Raw genomic sequence first — 18,819 nt, 5'->3', positions numbered from 1 at the left:
GTTTGTTTTCTTTTTAATGGGGCCCTACTGGGTTTCCTGTTTTGTGACTGTCTATAAGGAAACAAATCCAGGTTGTATAATTTATATGTACTTAGATCATAAATATACTTCAAACTTCCTTGACAATTTAAAGTTACTCACTGCAGAGTTTTAACTGTTGTTTCATTCACGCCAACAACTGGTCGCTCAATCTCCAGATCTCTACGACTGTAAAAAGAGATAAAAGACGCAGATAAAGTGATTGTAAATATAGCTTGTACAAGACATGCCTTTACTGCTCGCAATCTTCTACCTCCTGCCATTAGAATAATTGAGTAAACACTTTACCAACAGAAATTATTAAATCAACATTTCTCTATCAAGTCATGTCACACTTTAAATTGGCTGGGACTACAACTAGTGGTCATAGGTTAAGGGTGAAAGGTGAAAAGTTTAAGGGGAACATGACGGAAAACTTCTTTACTCTGGGTCGTGAGAGTGTGGAATGAGCTGCCAGCGCAAGTGGTGCATACAAGCTCAATTCCAATGCTTCAGAGAACTTTGGATAGGTACATGGATGTTAGGGTAATGGAGGGCTATGGTCCTGGTGCAGGTTGATGGAGTAGGCAGTTTAAATGGGTTGGCATAGCCTAGATGGGCTGAAGGGCCAGTGTCTCTGCTGTACTTTTCTATAACTATGACTAGCTATTGGATCTTGCTATCAGGTGAGCACGTGGATCATTTTTCCAAAGTCTCTTTCCCAATTTTGTCACATATCCACAAAGGAAAGTCCGTACAAAGGTCGAGAGTAATTCAGTGTAAACTTCAGATCACTTGAATAGTCATCTTTATGATTGTTATGATCTAGTTTGCAGATCTTGCAAACAAGAGCACCCCAAAGTAAATTCTTCCCAAGTACACAATTAATCCAAAATGCAGTCAAAATTCCAACGACCCCACATCCCTGTTGTTTGAAAACCCCTGTGGGTGGGAGGGAGGAACGAGGCTTGTTTGGTTGCTTGCTGTGTTGTTCCGCTGAGAATTCTGGGTACGCTACGTTGGCGCCGGAATGTGTGGCAACGCTTGTGGGCTGCCCAGCACATCCTCACGTCGGTCTTCACTGTATGTTTCGATGTACGTGTGATAAATGAGTCTGAATGTGGAGCCAACTGGACAGCCACTCTGCACACATACGCTGCCCTTTTCCTTCTAACTGATAGAGGTCGTGGTTTTGGAAAGTGCTGTCTGAGGAGAATCAGTAATTCAGAAAAGGATTGATATACAAAGCAACACACACAAAATGCCGGAGGAGCACAGCAGGTCAGGCAGCATCGATGGAGAAAAATAAACGTTTCAGGCCGAGACCCTTCAACAGGACTGGAAAGGAAGAGGGTAAACATTAGAATAAAAAAGTAGGGGGGGGGGGGGGAAGAATGAGGAGAGCTAAAAGGTGATAGGTGCAGCCAGGTGGGTGGGAAATGTAAAGGGCTGGAGAGGAAGGAATCTGATAGGAGAGGAGAGTGGATCAGAGAGAAAGGGAAAGAAGAGGCGACTCAGGGATTGGCAGGTAAGAAGAGGCAAAAGGTCGAAGTGGGGAATCGAGGAGGAGGGGGGAATTTGTTTGCCAGAAGGAGAAACAGATATTCATGTCATCAGGTTGGTGGGTGCCCAGTCGGTATAATAAGGTGTTGTTCTCCATCCTGAGGCTCATCGTGGACTGACGTGTCAGAAAGGAAATGTGAATCTGAATTTAAATTTTTGGCCACCAGAAAATCCCACTTTTGGCAGATGGAGTGGGGGTGCTCGGCAAAAGCGGCCCTCCGATTTACAACGGGTTTCACCGATACAGTAGTGGCCGCATCCGGAGCGTCGGACACAACAGGCAATCCAGCAGGTCCGCAGGTGAAGTGTTGCCTCACCTGGAAGGACTGCTTGGGGCCCTGAATGGAGGCGAGGGAGAAGGGGAATGGGCAGGTGTAGCACTTTGGCCGCCTGCGGGGTTAAGTGCCGGGAGATTAGTGGGGAGGGACTCACAGAGGGAGCGATCCCTGCAGGAAGCAGAGGGGGTGGGGAGGTAAAGGGACGTTTGGTGGTCAGGTCCCTTTGGGGATGGCGGAAGTTGCAGAGGATGAGATGTTGGATGCAGAAGCTCATGGGGTGGTAGGTAAGGACAAGAGGAACTCTATCCCTGTTATGGCAGTGAGAGACTGGGATGAGAGCCAATGTTCAGGATATGGGGAAAGATGACAGCATCAATGGTGGAGGAAGGGAAACACCATTCATTGAAGGAGGAGGACATTCCTGATATCCTGGAACAGAAAGCCAAGTCCGGGCAACGGATGTGGCAGAGGTGAAGAAATCAAGAAAAGGGAAAATCATTTTTCCAGGAGACAGGGCTGGAAGAAGCATAATCAAGATAACCACGGGAGTAGGGAGGTTTATAAAAGATGTCAGTTGACACATGGTCTCCATAGATGAAAACAGATCGAGAAAGGGGAGAGATGTGTCAGAAAAGAACCAAGTGAATTTATGGGCAGTGTGTAAGTTGGAGGCAAAGATGATGAAATTGTTGAGCTCAGCATGGGTGCATGATGCAGCACCAATGCAGAGGTCAACGTAGGGGAGGAAGAGCCGGGGAGCATTACCAGGGAAGGCTTGGAACATGGATTATTCTATGTAGCCAATGAAAAGGCAGGGGCCCTGGGTCCCAAGCTCTCAAGTTGGTAGAAAGTGGGAGAATCCAAAGGAAAAGTCATTGAGAGTTAGGACCAGTTTTGCCAGACACAGGAGGGTAGTGTTGTAGGGAAACTGGTTGGTTCTTCTAAAGAAGTGGAGATCTTTAAGGTCTTTTGATGGGTTGATACTGCCATGTTTTATCCTAATGTCCATTATCCCAGGTTTACATGGATATCAGTCTCTTCATAAATCTATCCATACCTGTTATACGAGTTGACAAAAAGATACATATTTTCCTGGTTAATATCCTGGGATATGTGGAGTCGATAGGTCTGTATCAGTTCTAAATTGTTCTCCAGCTCATCCTGGATTGGGTAGTGGTTTAGGAAGGAAAATAGATAAAGGCAGCCATTAAAATAGATCTAAAACTTCACTCTCTTCATAGTACTTGAATCAATGGCAACAACAGTAAGCCACATGCCTGCAGAAATTATTTGCAGTCAACTGACTTTCCTTTAAATAGGGTCTTACAATGCAAAGATAGATACTGTAGATTGTTACAAAATGAGAAACAGCAGCCAAGGACTACATTCAAAGATTCAAAGTATATTTATTATCATAGTATGTGTACTGAATACAATTCTGAAATCTCCCACAGGCAGCTATAAAACAAAGAAACACCTTGGAACCCGTTCAAGAAAACATCGAACACCCAACATGTGAAAAAAAGAACAAATTGCACAAGCGGAAGAAAAGTGAGCAAACAATGTAGAATATAAAACACCAAACCAGGAGAGCAGTAGTGTTCAGTTTAATTTAGTTCCGCGCCGTGTCGCTGGCCCCCTGCTGAGCTATTCCTCGCCGAAGCACCCTGGTCCACAGTGATGGCCAAACAAACCGCTCAAAAGAAGAGAGTAACCAGAATCTAGGAGCACGTGTAATATGAACCTCAAAGTCCCTCAAAACAAGTCAACAGCCTTGCCGATCAATCCTCGCAACAGGAGTCCCAGCACTCCTGCACCCTCTTCCAACGGCAGCTAGTGAAAGGGAGAGGAAGACCAGACAAGCACAGGCAGAGAGCGCCGAACAACTACCCATCCTCTGCTCTCCTCCTCGTCAACTTCAACCTTGCCTGATGCCTCAAACGGAGCAAAGCAACAGAATCAATCATAGGCTCACTCCCTCGATGACTCAGAGAGAAGGAATGGAGTTGATCAGGAGCTCACACCTCGTCTCCAGGCTTCCACGCCACACATTCTCCTCCCAACCTCATCAAACTCCCTCATAGACAGTAAAGTGCCAGATTGCTCAATCGGCCCAAAAACACACCATCAAACTGGAGATCACAGGTCCCAATTGCACGCAGCTTAGCAACAGAATCGTATTTGAAAGAAGTTGTTTTGTGAACCGTCTGCAGAACGTTGCCATCAAGCAAAAACAGAACAGGCAGCAGAAAATTAACAAAAACCTGAATTAAAAAGACAGCATTTTCAGATTTTCCACCAGGCAGTATCTATGAAAGAGAAATTATTATAATTTCATGTCAATGAAGAGAATTCATCCTGAAACAGTAAGCATTGCACTTTCCATGAATGCAGATCGAGCTACGAAATACTGCTTTGAAGGGGGTGAATATTTATGCAACCAACTATTTTGTGTTTTATATTTGTAATTAATTTAGATCACTTTGAAGAGATCTGTTTTCACTTTGACATGAAAGTCTTTTTCTGTATGTCAGTTCAGTGTCAAAAAAAATCAAATTAAATCCACTGTGATTCAATGTTGTGAAACAATAAAACATGAAAACTTCCAAGGGAGGTGAATTCTTTTTATAGGCACTGTATAAGGTGTTGCTCCTCCACCCTGAGGGTGGCCTCATCTTGGCACCAACATATCAACATCATGGTAAATATAAGAAACACAACAGAATCAATGGACCATCAGGAAGAAGGTACAAGAGCCTTAGATCTCATACCAGTAAGTTTAGGAGCAGTTACTTTGAGGCTCTTGAACCCAAGAGGATAACTTCACTCAACTTCACTCGCTCCATCACTGAAATGTTCCCACAAACTATGGACTCATTTTTAGGGACTCTTCATCTCATGTTCTCCATATTTATGGCTTATTTATTCATATCATTGTTTCTTCTTTTTGTATTTACACAGTTTGTTGTCTTCTGCACTCTGCTTGAAAACCCTAGCTTGGCAGTCGTTTATTGATCCTGTTATAGTTACTATTCTATAGATTTGTTGAGTATGCCCGCAGGAAGATGAATCCCGGGACTGTATATGGTGATATTTATGTACTTTTGATAAAAAAATTTACTTTGAACTTTAAAAAACAAGACAGGCAACAGTCAAAGTGCAAAAAAAATAAATTATGCAAATACAAAAAAAAGAGAAAAAAGAAATAATAATAATAATAATAAATAAGCAATAAATATCACGAGATATAAAGAACACAAGATGAAGTCTTTGAAAGTGAGTCCACAGGCTGTGGGAAAAGTTTTGTGATGGGTTGAGTGAAGTTATCCTCTCTGGTTCAAGAGTCTGTTGGTTGAGGGGAGAGGCTCTGAAGGATAGTCTGAGAGAATTCTCTGTGACGCGTAAATCAACAAACTCCTGCTTCTTTTATCAAAACTTACATTTGCAATGCTGACAGAAAGGCAACAGTAGCTCAAATACCCAAATAGAAAGTCTCGCACACACAAAGATGGAGAAACAACGAATGACCAAAGCAATAATAAACAGACTAAAAAATAAATAAAGTAACAAACTGAGATACTGAGAACATGATTGTAGAGTCCTCGAAAGAGAGTCCATAGGTTGTGGAATCAGTTCAGCGTTGGGGTGATTTATCCACTCCAGCTCAGTAGTGCCACCACACCTGCTGTTAAATAATATTCCACGTTACTTCCTGAGATCCCCTACAGAGCCCTTGATAGAAATAAGACTGAGAGGAGGGGATTCCATCAAAAATCTACTGCTAAGGTAAAGCCCACTGACCTTCTGGAAGGACCTCCATCAAGAATGCCACGAGAAGCAGCATAAACCAGGCTAAGCAGTCAAGCACAATGAGTGCTTTAAATATATCCAATGTATGCTGGCTTGAGATTCATTTCCCCCCGATTCACACATACTCCATGGCCATTTTATTAGGTGTGTCTGGCACCTAATCAAGCGGCCATTAAGTGTATGTTCATGGTCTTCCGCTGATGTAGCTCATCCACTTCAAGGTTCGACTTGTGCATTCAGAGATGCTCTTCTGCGCACCACTGTTGTAATGATTGGTTATTTGAGTTCCTGTCAGCTTGAACCAGTCTGGCCATTCTCCTCTGACCTCTCTCATTAACAAGGCGTTTTCACCCACAGAACTGCCAGGAGATTACTGGTTTCTGAGATGCCCAAACCACCCCGACTGGCACCAACAATCAATCCACGGTCAAAGTCACTCCTTCTCCATTCTGATGTTTGTTTTGAACAGCAGCTGAACCCCTTGACCACGTCTGCATGCTTGTATGCATTGTGTTGCTGCCACACAATCGGCTGATTAGCCGTACAGTGTACCTAATAAATTGGCTAAGTGTATGTCACAGACTTTCACAAGAAGTTAGCAGTAGGTAAAAGTTGTTACAAATTCCATTCACAAACAGAAGAGATTCTGCAGATGCTGGAAACCCAGAGCAACACACACAAAATGCTGAAGGAAGGCCAGGCAGTATTTACGGAAAAGAGTACATTTGACATTTCGGGCCATAGATGCTGCCTGGCCTGCTGAGTTCCTCCAGAATTTTGTGTGTGTGTTGCTCAGACTTCCAGCATCTTCAGATTTGGTGATTGAGGAACACAGCAGGTCGGGCAGCATCTATGGAAAGGAATAAAGAGTCCTGAAGAAGTGTCTTAGCCCGTTGGCCCTTCATTCCTCTCCCTAGATGCTGCCTGACCTGCTGAGTTCCTTCATCATTTTGTGTGCAATATAAATTTCATTCTATGTTTAAGGAGTGGACATCCAAGCAGCATGAATGGAGACAAACTCTGACGTCATGCCTCTGATGTCACTCCACTTAACGAAAAGGAATCAATAGCTAGCTCATTAACAACATCCACATGTCTGCGTTACGTCACTGACTACTGGGGGCAAGGAGAAAGGAATCTGGACTGAATAGTGACCACGATTACGAGTATTAGAAGGGTTTTAACTCACACTGCTGAAGTGATGAGCCAGGACAATGTCATCCAGGTTGGTGGTCCATCCAGAAAGCTGGAGGAGAAAAGGACAGGTTATTCCAAGTTGCCAAAAGATCTCAACAACACACAAAATGCTGGAGGGACTCAGCAGGTCAGGTAGCATCCATGGAAATGAGTAAACAGACAATGTTTCAGGCTGAGAACCCTCTTCAGGATGGGAAAGGAAGGGGGAATTTGCCAGAATAAAAAGGTTGGGGTGGGGGGGAAAAGAGGTGATAGGTGAAGCCAGGTGGGTTGGGAAGGTAAAACGCTGGAGAAGAAGGAATCTGATAGGAGAAGGGAGTGGACCATAGGAGAAGGAGAAGGAGGAGGAGACCCAGGGGGAAGAGAGAGGCAGGTGAGAAGAGATAAGGGGCTAGAGTGGGGAATGGAAGAAGGTGGGAAATTATTTTTTTTTTAATTGGAAGGAGAAATTGATATTCATGCCATCAGATTGGAGGCTACCCAGACGGAATATATTGTGTTGTCCCTCAACCGAGGGTGGCCTCATCGTGGCACAAGAGGACGCCATGGACGAACATGTTGGCACAAGAACAGGAGTCAGAATTAAAATGTTTGGCCACTAGGAAGCTCCACTTTTGGCCAATGGAGTGGAGGTGCTCGACGAAGCGGCCCCACAATTTACAATGAGGCTGAGCAACCTGGCGGAGGCCACAGCAGGAGTACTGGATACAACAGTGAAGTGTTGCCTCACCTGGAAGGTCAATCCGGGGCCCTGAATGGAGGTGAGGGAGGAGGTGGATGGGCAGGTATAGCAATTACACTGCTTGCAGGGTTAAGTGCCAGGGGTGATTAGTGGGGAGGGATGATTGGACAACGGAATTATAGAGGGAGCAGCCCCTGTGGAAAGCAACAGCACAGTATAGGCCACGATGTTGTGCCGACCTTTTAGCTTACCCCAAGGTCAATCTAACCCTTCGCTCCATTTTTCTATCATCCGTGTGCCTATCTAAGAGTCTCTCACTTGTTCCTGATATTTCTGCCTCTACCACCAGCCCTGCAGGTAATTCCACAAACCCATCACTCACTGTGTGAAAAATGTACCTCTGATGTCCCTTCCCCCCCCCCCCCAATAATTTCCTCCAATCACCTTAAAATGTTGCCCTCATTACGAGCAGTTTCTCCCCTGGCTATCCATTTGATTGATGCCTTTTTTCATCTCGTACACCTCTATCAAGTCACCTCTCAGGGGTGCTAGATTGCAAAATTATTCAAAAGGAGGAGAAATCAGGAAATCATTTGACAGAATTATCCCAACCAACCTTTGATGCAGCCCAATCCATCCATCCTTTAGCACACGGGTCAATGTTGATGAGGACGAGTCCTTCAACGAGGTTTTGGTAGCTCAGCTTGCACAAACCAGGCAGAAATGAAAGATTAACGGCAGTTCACGATACACTTCAGTACACTGCGCAGTATCGACCATTATCCTCCCTCCTGGGTCAGAAGGCTCCAGGCTCAAATACCACATCAGAGCCCGCCAACAAGTCCAGGCTAACACACTGGTGCGGCACTGAAGCAAGCCTCACATTGAGGAGGGTTTGCTTGTGTGGACAATCAGGCCATCTCAGAGGGCAGTTACCAGCCCAATGCAGTTACACGTCAGCAAAGCCAGGCAAAGATGGCAAGTCAACTTCCCCAAAAGAATGATGTTGTTCGGCTCACCAGTCTGGTAGTTTCACGGACACCAGCACTGATAGACAATCATTAATTTAGATTTATTCCATCCCCAGTTGTTAGAATATGACTAACTCAATGTAAACCTGTGAATTACTAATCCTCTAACCACAAGACCCATAGGAGCTGAATTAGGCCATTTGGCCCATCAAGTCTGCTCAACATTCAATCATGGCTGATACTCTTCCCACCCCCAACCCTATTCTCACAGTAACCCTTAGCCCCTTTACTGGTGACACCAACTTGCCACCAAAACACAATGAGGTCCAGAAAAGAGTGTGCACTGAATAATATATTGTCCATCTTAGATACTTACTGCAAATCTTGTTAGGATGTAGGCTCCAGCCCCAACTCCAATCCCAATCACATTCTGAACACTGCAAGACAATCAGATACAGAAAGTTCTCAGTACTTCTGGCAGTCAGTGAAATGAAACCGAAGACCAGTCATATTTTGCAAAGTGGTCGCTAGGGGAGGTGGTGAATGGGGAAAGGACTGGAAAGGCCCACCCATCATCCCCAGCAAATTGCGGACATCTTCAAAAGGGTCTCCATCCTTTAGGGTTGAGCTTAGGAGGACAATGGCACCTAATGGCGACTCCTTTGCTTGCATCTTTGGAAACAGCTCTATTTCCATCTTTAATATCTCTATTTTTCCCTTTCAGGGTTCTTTTGAAGACCCTGACCTGGAGTTACACGCTGACTTCGGTTCTTTGGGGGAATGGGACCCGCTCTCGGGGTCTCACGACTGGCCGCTATTCGATATAGCGAGGACGCGGCCCTAGAAGACCAACATGCCCTTCAGCGTTCCGGGATCTCGTGGCTCCGGAGGCGGGTGGGCGGACTCAACGTCGGTGCCTCCACAGGAAACTGGTGTGTCACAGGAGTACACGGAAGATCAGCTAGCTGGCTGCTGGCTGACCCGAGTTCTTTGGGCACAGAGCTCAGAACAAGCAATGCAACAGACTTTTAACATCATTAAATCAGTGAGCTGTTTGCTAGGTCTCCCATCTTACTGTGAAACGGGGACAGCTCTTTCTCCCTTATTAGAGAACTGCAAGTCTGTGTCCTTATTGATGCTTTGCTGCACGCTTGAGTGCTCGGTTGGGGGGGGGGGGCACCAATGTTTTTATTTCTGGTGGGGGTCATCATTGCTTTGCTGAGCATATGCATGGGAGGGGGAGCTGGGGGGGGGAGTTCTTTGTGGTTCTAACGTTTAACTGTCATTCATTCTCTGGGGCACTCCTCCGTTTTCATGGATGTTTGCGAAGAAAAAAAATTTCAGGATGTACATCGTATGCATTTCTCTGACATTAAATGTACCTTTGAAACCTTTAAAAGACAATGCCTCAAAAAGGCGACATCCAACCCCCCCACCAGATAGGTCTTCTCCTCATTGAGGTGGTGGTGCAGGAGCCTGAAGTCACACACTCAACATTTTAACAACAGCTTCTTTTCTTCTACCGTCAGATTTCTGAGCAGACAAAATGAACCCATGAACATTTTCAATCTACTTGCTAATTTAATTTTTAACATATTTCTTAATATAATTTATAATTTTTTATGTATTTCCCTGTATGGCTGCCGTAAAACATTTCATGGCATACATCAGACATTAACCCTGATTCACTACTTCAATATTTTTGCTCTCTTTTTGACCTCTTTGTATATACACACACAAATAATTACAATTTATAGCATATTTTATGTATCGTGTTGTACTGTTGCCACGAAACAACAAACTTCACATGATAATAAACCTGATTTAGGCTAACGTTTACACTGAACTCACTTTAAGTGGGTCAGGACTGCCGGCAGCATCTCAGCCAGTTCATCCATGGTGGGATATTGGTACCTGCAAAGGCAACGACAAAAATAAATGCAAGTCATGGAAATTGCATTGCTATGCACGGTGCGAACAATCGGCTGCAGTTATATGGCCGACAAACAAGAGGGGAATCTATCTCACTCAGGATGTTGCAAACGCATGAACAAGTTGCCAGCAGAAGTGGTCGATGCAGGTTCAATTGCAACACCTTAGAGACGTTTGGATAGGTACATGGATGGGAGGGTTATGGAGGACTATGGTCCAAATGTGGATAGATGAGACTAGCTAGAGAAACAGGTCAGCACAGACTAGATGGGCCAAAGGGCCTCTTTCTGAGCTCTTTGACACCAAGTTCCTCTACACAAGCCTGTTCTATACACTATACACAGCCAACAAGTCAGCTTCAGGCCAATCTCTTAATACCTTTTCTTTCAGTTAGACCTGACGAAGGGTCTCGGCCCGAAACATCGACTGTACTTCTCCCTATAGACGCTGCCCGGCCTGCTGCGTTCCACCAGCATTTTGTGTGTGTTGCTTGAATTCCCAGCATCTGCAGATTTCCTGGTGTTTGAGCTTCAGGCCAATGTTTATTTACATGGGCCACCCTAGTAGGTGACACGATGGGAAATCTACAATGCCAACAGTGCCCACTGTTCCCTCTCAGTTCCGTGGCCACGCGGTAACTGAAATGCTCCCACACACATAGCCTCTGTTGCCATGCAGCCAGAATAAAGAGGGACAAGAAGTAGTTTACAAAACGTGAAAGTTTTTCTTTTGTTGAACTGTATTTCATTATACCCAAAAGTATGTGATTTTTCAATTTTCATTCTAAATATTCATAGTACGATATTACAAAAAAGAACATTTGAAGTGCTGTGCAGTTTTCAGGCTGTGTAAAAATTTCCTGCTCAGAGCAATGGCTGATCCACGCAGCTGTAAAAAACACCAGAGGGAACATCAACAGTGCTCTTCCCGGGGATAGTAAACACTCTCCTTTAACTAACTATCTGTGTCACTCATTTTCCATGTATAAAAAACAGAGATGGTCCCACCTTCACTCAGTTGCCACGTATTTAAAACACAGATCGCCCCAGATTCTGAATGCTTGATTGAGGTACAAATGTGTTTGAGAAACTGGTGGGATGGCTTTGCTGGCTGCTGCGGAGGCTGTAGGCATCTTCTGCCATGTGCTGGGTCATGACAGTTCACATAGTCAAAGAATACTACAGCAGAGAAAGAGACCTTTTGGTCCATCTAGTCCATGCTGAACCATTAATCTTCCTAGTCCCATTGGCCTGCATTAGGACCATAGACCTATATACCCCTGCTATCCGTGTACCTTTCCAAATGCCCCTTCAATGTTGAAGTCGACCCCACATCCACTATCTGCACTGGCAGCTTGTTCCACACTCTGGCCACCCTCTGAGTGAAGAAGTTCCTCCTCATGATCCCCTTAAAGATTTCACCTTTCACCCTTAACCCATGACCTATCATTCACATGAACATAAATACTGGTCATAACCTGGGGAAGAAGCTTGGAGTCAGCATCAGTGCAGGTTCATACCGCATTGAAATAGAACCTTTAGACCAACTCATCCATTCCAATGAGGATGCCCATCTAAACTAGTCCCAGCTACCTGCATTTGGCCAATGTCCCTCTAAGCCAGGGGCTCACGGACCTTCTGCTTATTGGAATTGGTCCATGGCATGAAAAAGGTTGGGAACCCCTGCTCTAAACCTTTCCTACCCATAGGACCCATATCTGAGTTAAATTGCACGTGGTACAGTGCAGTGAGAGACTCCCCAAATCCTTTCCATCGTGTTGATGGACAGAAACAAAACAGAATGCATTTCCAAAACCCTGCACTCCCACAATGGAATCGTCAAAGCTGCAGGAACTGTTGCCAGTTTCATACACCTTCATGGGAAAGGAATGATTCCCATACATAGTTAGTTTTCTACTGATAGCTTATATTCCTCAAATACTCAGTGCCCTCTTTATTCTGTCCCTCATAAAATGGCCACTGAATGCACATTCATGATCTTCTGCTGTTGTAGCCCGATAATTTCCAGGTTCGACATATTGTGTATTCAGAGATGCTCTTCTGCACACCACTGTCGAACGGGTGGTTATTTGAGTTACCGTTGCCTTCCTGTCAGCTTGAACCAGTCTGGCCATTCTCCTCTGACCTCTCTCTCATTAACAAGGTGTTTCACCCACAGAACTGCCTCTTACTGGATTTTTTTTTGTTTTTCCACAAATTCTAGAGACTATTGTGGGTGACAATCCCAGGAGATCAGCAGTTTCTGAGATACTCAATCCACCCTGTCTGACAACACCAATCATATCCCAGTCAAAGTCTCTTAGATCACAGTTCTTCCCCATTCTGATGTTTGGTCTGAATAGCTGAACCTGTTGACCATATTTGCATGCTTTTGTGCACTGATTAGATATTGCATTAACAAGCAGATGTACAGGTGTACCTAATAAAGTGGCCACTGAGTATATCTTGATATAATTGTCCTTGAAAAAAAATCCAAGGTCACACTTTTAGTTGCCTGCTTCCTCTGTCTCTGCTTTGGTTGTTGGCCTGAGTTACATTACACTGTTTATCTTAGCTGTTCTCGCAGCTGCATATTCCTTATCACATGCCAAGTCATCAGAACTTCATTTCCGAGTCTCTTTTAATCACGCAACCTTAGCAATAATCTCTAACTCCAATTGCGTGGAGCTTGCAGTTGTGCCCACCTGCTATAGACTCCTCCCAGAGACAAGTGACCTATATTCTGACACTATTAACTGTGTATAAGGCAGCTCCAACACAGGAAGGGCAAAGCACAACAGATCCACAGCAGGTGCCATTTCAGTAAATTTATCATCAAAGAACATATATATCACCATATACATGTCAAGTCATGTCACTTTTATTGTCATTTAGACCATAACTGCTGGTACAGTACATAGTAAAAAGAAGACAACATTTTTTCAGGACCATGGTGTTACATGACACAGTACAACACAGAAAAAAAACTACACTGGACTACAGACCTACCCAGGACTGCATAAAGTGCTCAAAGTGGTGCAGGCATTACAATAAATAATAAACAAGACAATAGGGCAGTAAGGTGTCAGTCCAGGCTCTGGGTATTGAGGAGTCTGATAGCTTGGGGGAAGAAACTGTTACATAGTCTGGTCGTGAGAACCCGAATGCTTCAGTGCCTTTTCCCAGACGGCAAGAGGGAGAAGAGTTTGTATGAGGGGTGTGTGGGGTCCTTCATAATGCTGTTTGCTTTGCAGATGCAGTGTGTAGTATAAATGTCCATAATAGCAGGAAGAGAGACCCCGATGATCTTCTCAGCTGACCTCACTATCCGCTGCAGGGTCTTGTGATCCGAGATGGTGCAATTTCCAAACCAGGCAGTGACGCAGCTGCTCAGGATGCTCTCAATACAACCCCTGTAGAATGCAATGAGGATGGGGGGGGGGGGTGGGAGATGGACTTTCCTCAGCCTTCGCAGAAAGTAGAGATGCTGCTGGGCTTTCTTTGCCCAGAGCTGGTGTTGAGGGACCAGGTGAGATTCTCCGCCAGGTGAACACCAAGAAATCTGGTGCTTTTAACAATCTCTACTGAGGAGTCGTCAATGTTCAGTGGGGAGTGGTCTCTCCATGCCCTCCTGAATACAACCCTGAGATTCATTTTCTTACAGGCATACTCAATAAATTCACAACAGAATAATAACCATAATAGAATCAATTGAAGACCGTACCAACTTGGGTGTTTAATGAGTGTGCAAAATACAAACCATGTAAATACAAAAAGAAAGAAATAAACAATAAATATCATAAACATGAGATGAAGAGTCCTTGAAATGAGTCCGTTGGTTGTGGAGGATTTCAGTGATGGTGCAAGTGGAATTGAGTGAAGTTATCCCCTTTGGTTCAAGAGCCTGATGGTTGAGGGGGGTAACTGTTCCTGAACCTGGTTGTGGGAGTCCTGAGGCAGCAGTGAGGAGAGAGCATGTCCTGGGTAGTGAGGGTCCCTGATGATGGATACTGCTTTCCTGCAACAACACCCCATGTAAATATGCTCAATGGTGGGAGGGGCTTTATCCATGGTGGACTGGGCCATATCCACTACTTTTTGTAGGACTTTCCATTTTATTGGCTCTTCGCTCAAGCCTGGAATATCTGGATGGCAAAGATGCATCAATCAGGATGTTTCTTATTGACTACAGCTCCACATTCAGTACTATCATTCCCTCAAAACTAATCAATAAGCTTCAAGACTTTGCCCTCAATACCTCCCTGTATAATTGGATCCTCGATTTCCTTGCTTACAGAGCCCAGTCAGTTCAGATTGGCAACATTATCTTCTCCACAATCTCCGTCACTGGTGTACCATGATGGTGCATGCTTAGCCCCTCCTCTACTCACTTTACACATATGACGGTGCAGCTAAGTACATCTCCAATGCCATATTTAGGTTTGGTGATGATACCACTGTTGTTGGCCGAATCAAATGTGATGAATCAGCACATAGGAGGGAGACTGAACATCTGGCTGTGGTGCCACAACAACAACCTCTCACTCAATGTCAGCAAGACCAAGGAGCTGATTATTGACTTCAGCTGAAAAAAAAGAGGTCCATGAGCCAGTCTTCATTGGGGAATCAGAGGTGGAGAGGGTTAACAACTTTAAATTCCTCGGTAATATTTCAGAGGCCTGGTCCTGGATCCAGCACGCAGTGTAATTATGAAGAAAGCACGGCAACGCCTCTACTTCCTCAGAACTTTGCAAGGATTTGGCATGATATCTAAAACTTCGACAAGTAGAGGATATGGCCCAGTCCACTGTGAGTGAAGCCCTCCCCACCACTGAGCACATCTTCATGGAGTGTTGTCACAGGAAAGCTGCATCCATCATCAGGGAACCCCTATCACCCAAGGTCATGCTCTCTTCTCGCTGCTGCCGTCAGAAAGGTGGTACAGGAGCCTCAGGACCCACACTTCTAGTTTCAGGAACCGTTATTACCCCTTAACTCTTCAGGCTCTTGAACCAGAGGGGATAACTTCATTGAACTGAACTGAGCTGTTCCCACAATCTAGGGACTCACTTTCAAGGACTTTTCACCTCATGTTCTTAATATTTATTGCTTATTTTTTTTCTTTGCAGTTTGTTGTCTTTTGCAGACAGGTTGTACACCCAGTCGTTGATTCTAATATGATTATTGGATAGATTGAGTACGCCTGCAAGAAAATGAATCTCAGGGTTGTATATGGTGGTGTATATATACTTCATTAATAAATTTACTTTGAACTTTGGCAGATATGGGGCAAGGTGACCAGGTGCCATGCTGTGCCTTTTGACTGGGATGACAAGTAAGGGACGGGGGTAAAGAGAAGATACTTGAAAGGAAAAATCAAACCCATTTAATAAGGCCACGTGATATAGGAGCAGAATTAGGCCATTTGCCCCTTTGAATCTGCTCCAACATTCGATCATAGCTGATTTATTATCCATCTTCTGCCTTCTCTCTGTAACCTTTGATGCCCTTACTAATCAAGAATCTATCAACCTCCACCTTAAATATACCCAATGACTTGGACTCCACAGCCACCTGTGGCAATGAATTCCACAGATGCATCACCTTCTGGTGAAAGAAATTCCTCCTCATCTCTGTTCTGAAAGGGCATCCTTGAATACTGATGCTGTGCACCTGGTCCTAGACTGTTGGAAACATTCCAAGAGGAAAGGCTTCTATTGGTAAGGGTAAAGAAAGATTTGTCACATGCACATCGAAACATTGCGAAACGTGTCATTTGCGTCAACGAGCATCACGGTCCGAGGATGCGCTAGTGTAGTCAGCAAGTGACATCACGCATCTGGCGCAGACATAGTGTGCCCACCATGCACGCCAGAACCACACGGAACACGACAAACAACAGGACCAAAACAACAAAAAGCCTTTTTTTTTCTTTCTCTCTCTCTCTCCCCCTTCTCTCTCTCTCTCTCTCCCCCCCCTCTCTCTCTCTCTCTCTCCCCCCCTCCCTCCCTCCCTACAACTTATTAACCCTAAGCCATTCACCTTTGCAATGTGGGTACAAAACGGAGGAAAGCCAACGGTCTCAGGTAAAACGTACACAGTCCTGACGGCCAGCAGTGGGAGTTCAACACTCATCACTGGTGCTGTTACACATCATGGTAAATGCACCACACAGGGTAAGGGTTTTACAAGCAAGCTCTTTTGGAGTTAAAATGCAGAGCAGCCATGATCTCAACGAAGGGGCTGAACGGCCTACTACTGTTCCAATGTTAAAGGATAGCAACACGTTAAGTGCAAAAGCCCTTACCCTGTAGGGAAAGGCGGAGCTCCTTCCTGGTGCCCAGGGGCATCGACATGACACACGGCAAAGTGGTGTGTGATCTCCTGCATGTCCTCATAGTTAAACAATGTGTTGAAGCAAGATTTGTCTGTGGGGAAAACAGGTCAAACAGAGTTTGGGGGGGGGGGGGGAAATAACAAAGAGAACAAAACATCAGCAAATCCAACATAACATTTTTCCATGCTCAATGTTGACCGCAGAAACGTGACAACTGTTCTGCGGGAGTCTCATCAGAATGCAAACCAGGCCATGCCCTTGTCCAATCTACACTCCCTCCAGAGTTTACCGGACATGTCCATTCTTCTCTGGCCTAAGTTTTAATGGATGCACATTGACAATTACATTGGTTTGGTCTTGCCACTTATTCCCAGCAGCACAGAAAAGGTTTCAGGAACCAAACTGAACCCAGATAGTCAGGATCTCAATAATTGGCAGCAGGTTTGAAGAGCTAACTGCCTATTCTTGATGCTATGTACCCAATAATATAACGTATAGAACATTGGCCAAGTCCATAGATTTGTTCACCAAGGACTCACCCATCCCAACATGCAGGCCAATAATAGAACCTTATAACCCCTCACCAATCATTTCCCACACGTCCCAAACTCTGCTTTACACTGCCTCTCTCTTTGAGAGGTCAACTGCCTACTCATGATGTTATGTACTCAGTTATAGAACGTATAATTCATTGGCTAAGTCCATGGGTTTTGACCAAGGGGTCACTCATCCCAACTGGTCTTTCTGTCAACGAAAGCCAGCAGACAGACATGCAGCTGGAACTATAAAAGACTTTATTCAACATACACAAGCTGACAGCATTTAGAGTCACTCTGAAGAGAGGCTCACTGACCCATTACACCATATTTTTATATGCAAAAGACCGAAGGTAAAGTCAGGACAATTTTGATAGTTACAACACATTCATAATGCATCCTTTGAGTTGCATGTAATTTTCAATCACCAACACTCCAAGGTTAGTCACTGCTGTCTGAGCTGTGCTCATGCATATGCAGACATCAATCAAGCCCAGTCTCCAGCTCCAGATAAGACCACTATCCTGAGCTGCATTTTAAACTCAGTCTACAATCCACATTCAGAACTGAAGACTGACTGCTGTTGAAATTAATATTATGTTCCATAACTCCAGAATTCACCCTAACACCAACACAAGGGCCAATAATAGAACCTTATAACTCCTCATCAATCCCTACATCATTTCCCATTCATCCCAATTTCCGTCTTACATTATACCCATGACATTCCAACATTTCCTGATACTGCTACTTATTGAGGTGTCAGAGCATTGCCAGCCTTGGCTCTGTGGATGGTATTTCTGTCTGAATAAGTCCTGGGTTCATGTTTGGCTGCAGGGCAGTCCAGCGCATTCCTGAACATATTGCTTTGTTAGGGATGCTGTTTATCATCCAAATTAAACAAATGCCCTAACAGGTGGATTTAATGATTCTCTGCTATCAAAAACATAATACAGCAATGGTAGTAATTACAGTGGATTCCGATTAATAGCCACACATCAGGACCAATGTACACTCTGGCCCAATTAAGCAGCTGCTCCATTTAGCTAAAGTTTCATGGAAACAGTTAAAAAGGTATAAAAAGACAAACTACCGTTTAACTGAGTATCAAATTATGCATCTAAGTGAAATGCAGAACAAATTAGAACTCTATCAATATTACTGGCGGCATCTCACGATGACAGGAACCCTGTGCATTAGAGTTTTCAAAGTGGAAAAGCCATTGCACTGGCTCTCTCAACTTCAGGAGTCTGGGCCCAGTGGTACAAGATGAGTCACACCTGGGGTCTTCTTCAATTGCAGTAGATGACCATGACCTCTGTGCCTTGACATGTCCATCGTTCTTCACGGAGCGTCGCAGAACCGCCTTCCTGGCCGTTGGACCTCACTGTAGATCTCATCCGCCCAGTCCACCGGAGCTGACTTCACATGCGAGGACAGGTATATCCCCATCTCACGGGCGTATGAGACCTACCGGCTAGCCCGCCTGTCGAAGC

General features: G+C 44.6%; 1 protein-coding gene across 5 annotated transcripts in view; it reads right to left on the bottom strand.

Annotated features, from left to right (window-relative positions):
* LOC132399930 (protein NDRG3-like) overlaps positions 1-18,819 on the bottom strand; it is a 122,013-nt gene that overhangs the window by 38,270 nt on the left and 64,924 nt on the right. For all 5 annotated transcript variants that reach the window (XM_059980881.1, XM_059980879.1, XM_059980883.1 and 2 more), the window contains 7 exons: positions 16,758-16,878; positions 10,371-10,433; positions 8,896-8,956; positions 8,165-8,251; positions 6,859-6,915; positions 2,917-3,020; positions 142-207 (listed from right to left, as the gene is read on the bottom strand). In XM_059980881.1, coding sequence (XP_059836864.1) covers positions 142-207; positions 2,917-3,020; positions 6,859-6,915; positions 8,165-8,251; positions 8,896-8,956; positions 10,371-10,433; positions 16,758-16,878 — 559 coding nt within the window. The remainder of the gene's footprint in view (positions 1-141; positions 208-2,916; positions 3,021-6,858; positions 6,916-8,164; positions 8,252-8,895; positions 8,957-10,370; positions 10,434-16,757; positions 16,879-18,819) is intronic.

The sequence above is a fragment of the Hypanus sabinus genome, chromosome 9, assembly GCF_030144855.1.
Source record: "Hypanus sabinus isolate sHypSab1 chromosome 9, sHypSab1.hap1, whole genome shotgun sequence".
Taxonomy (NCBI): Eukaryota; Metazoa; Chordata; class Chondrichthyes; order Myliobatiformes; family Dasyatidae; genus Hypanus; species Hypanus sabinus.
Note: the sequence above shows the minus strand (reverse complement) of the source record. Positions and strands in the feature narration are given on the sequence as shown.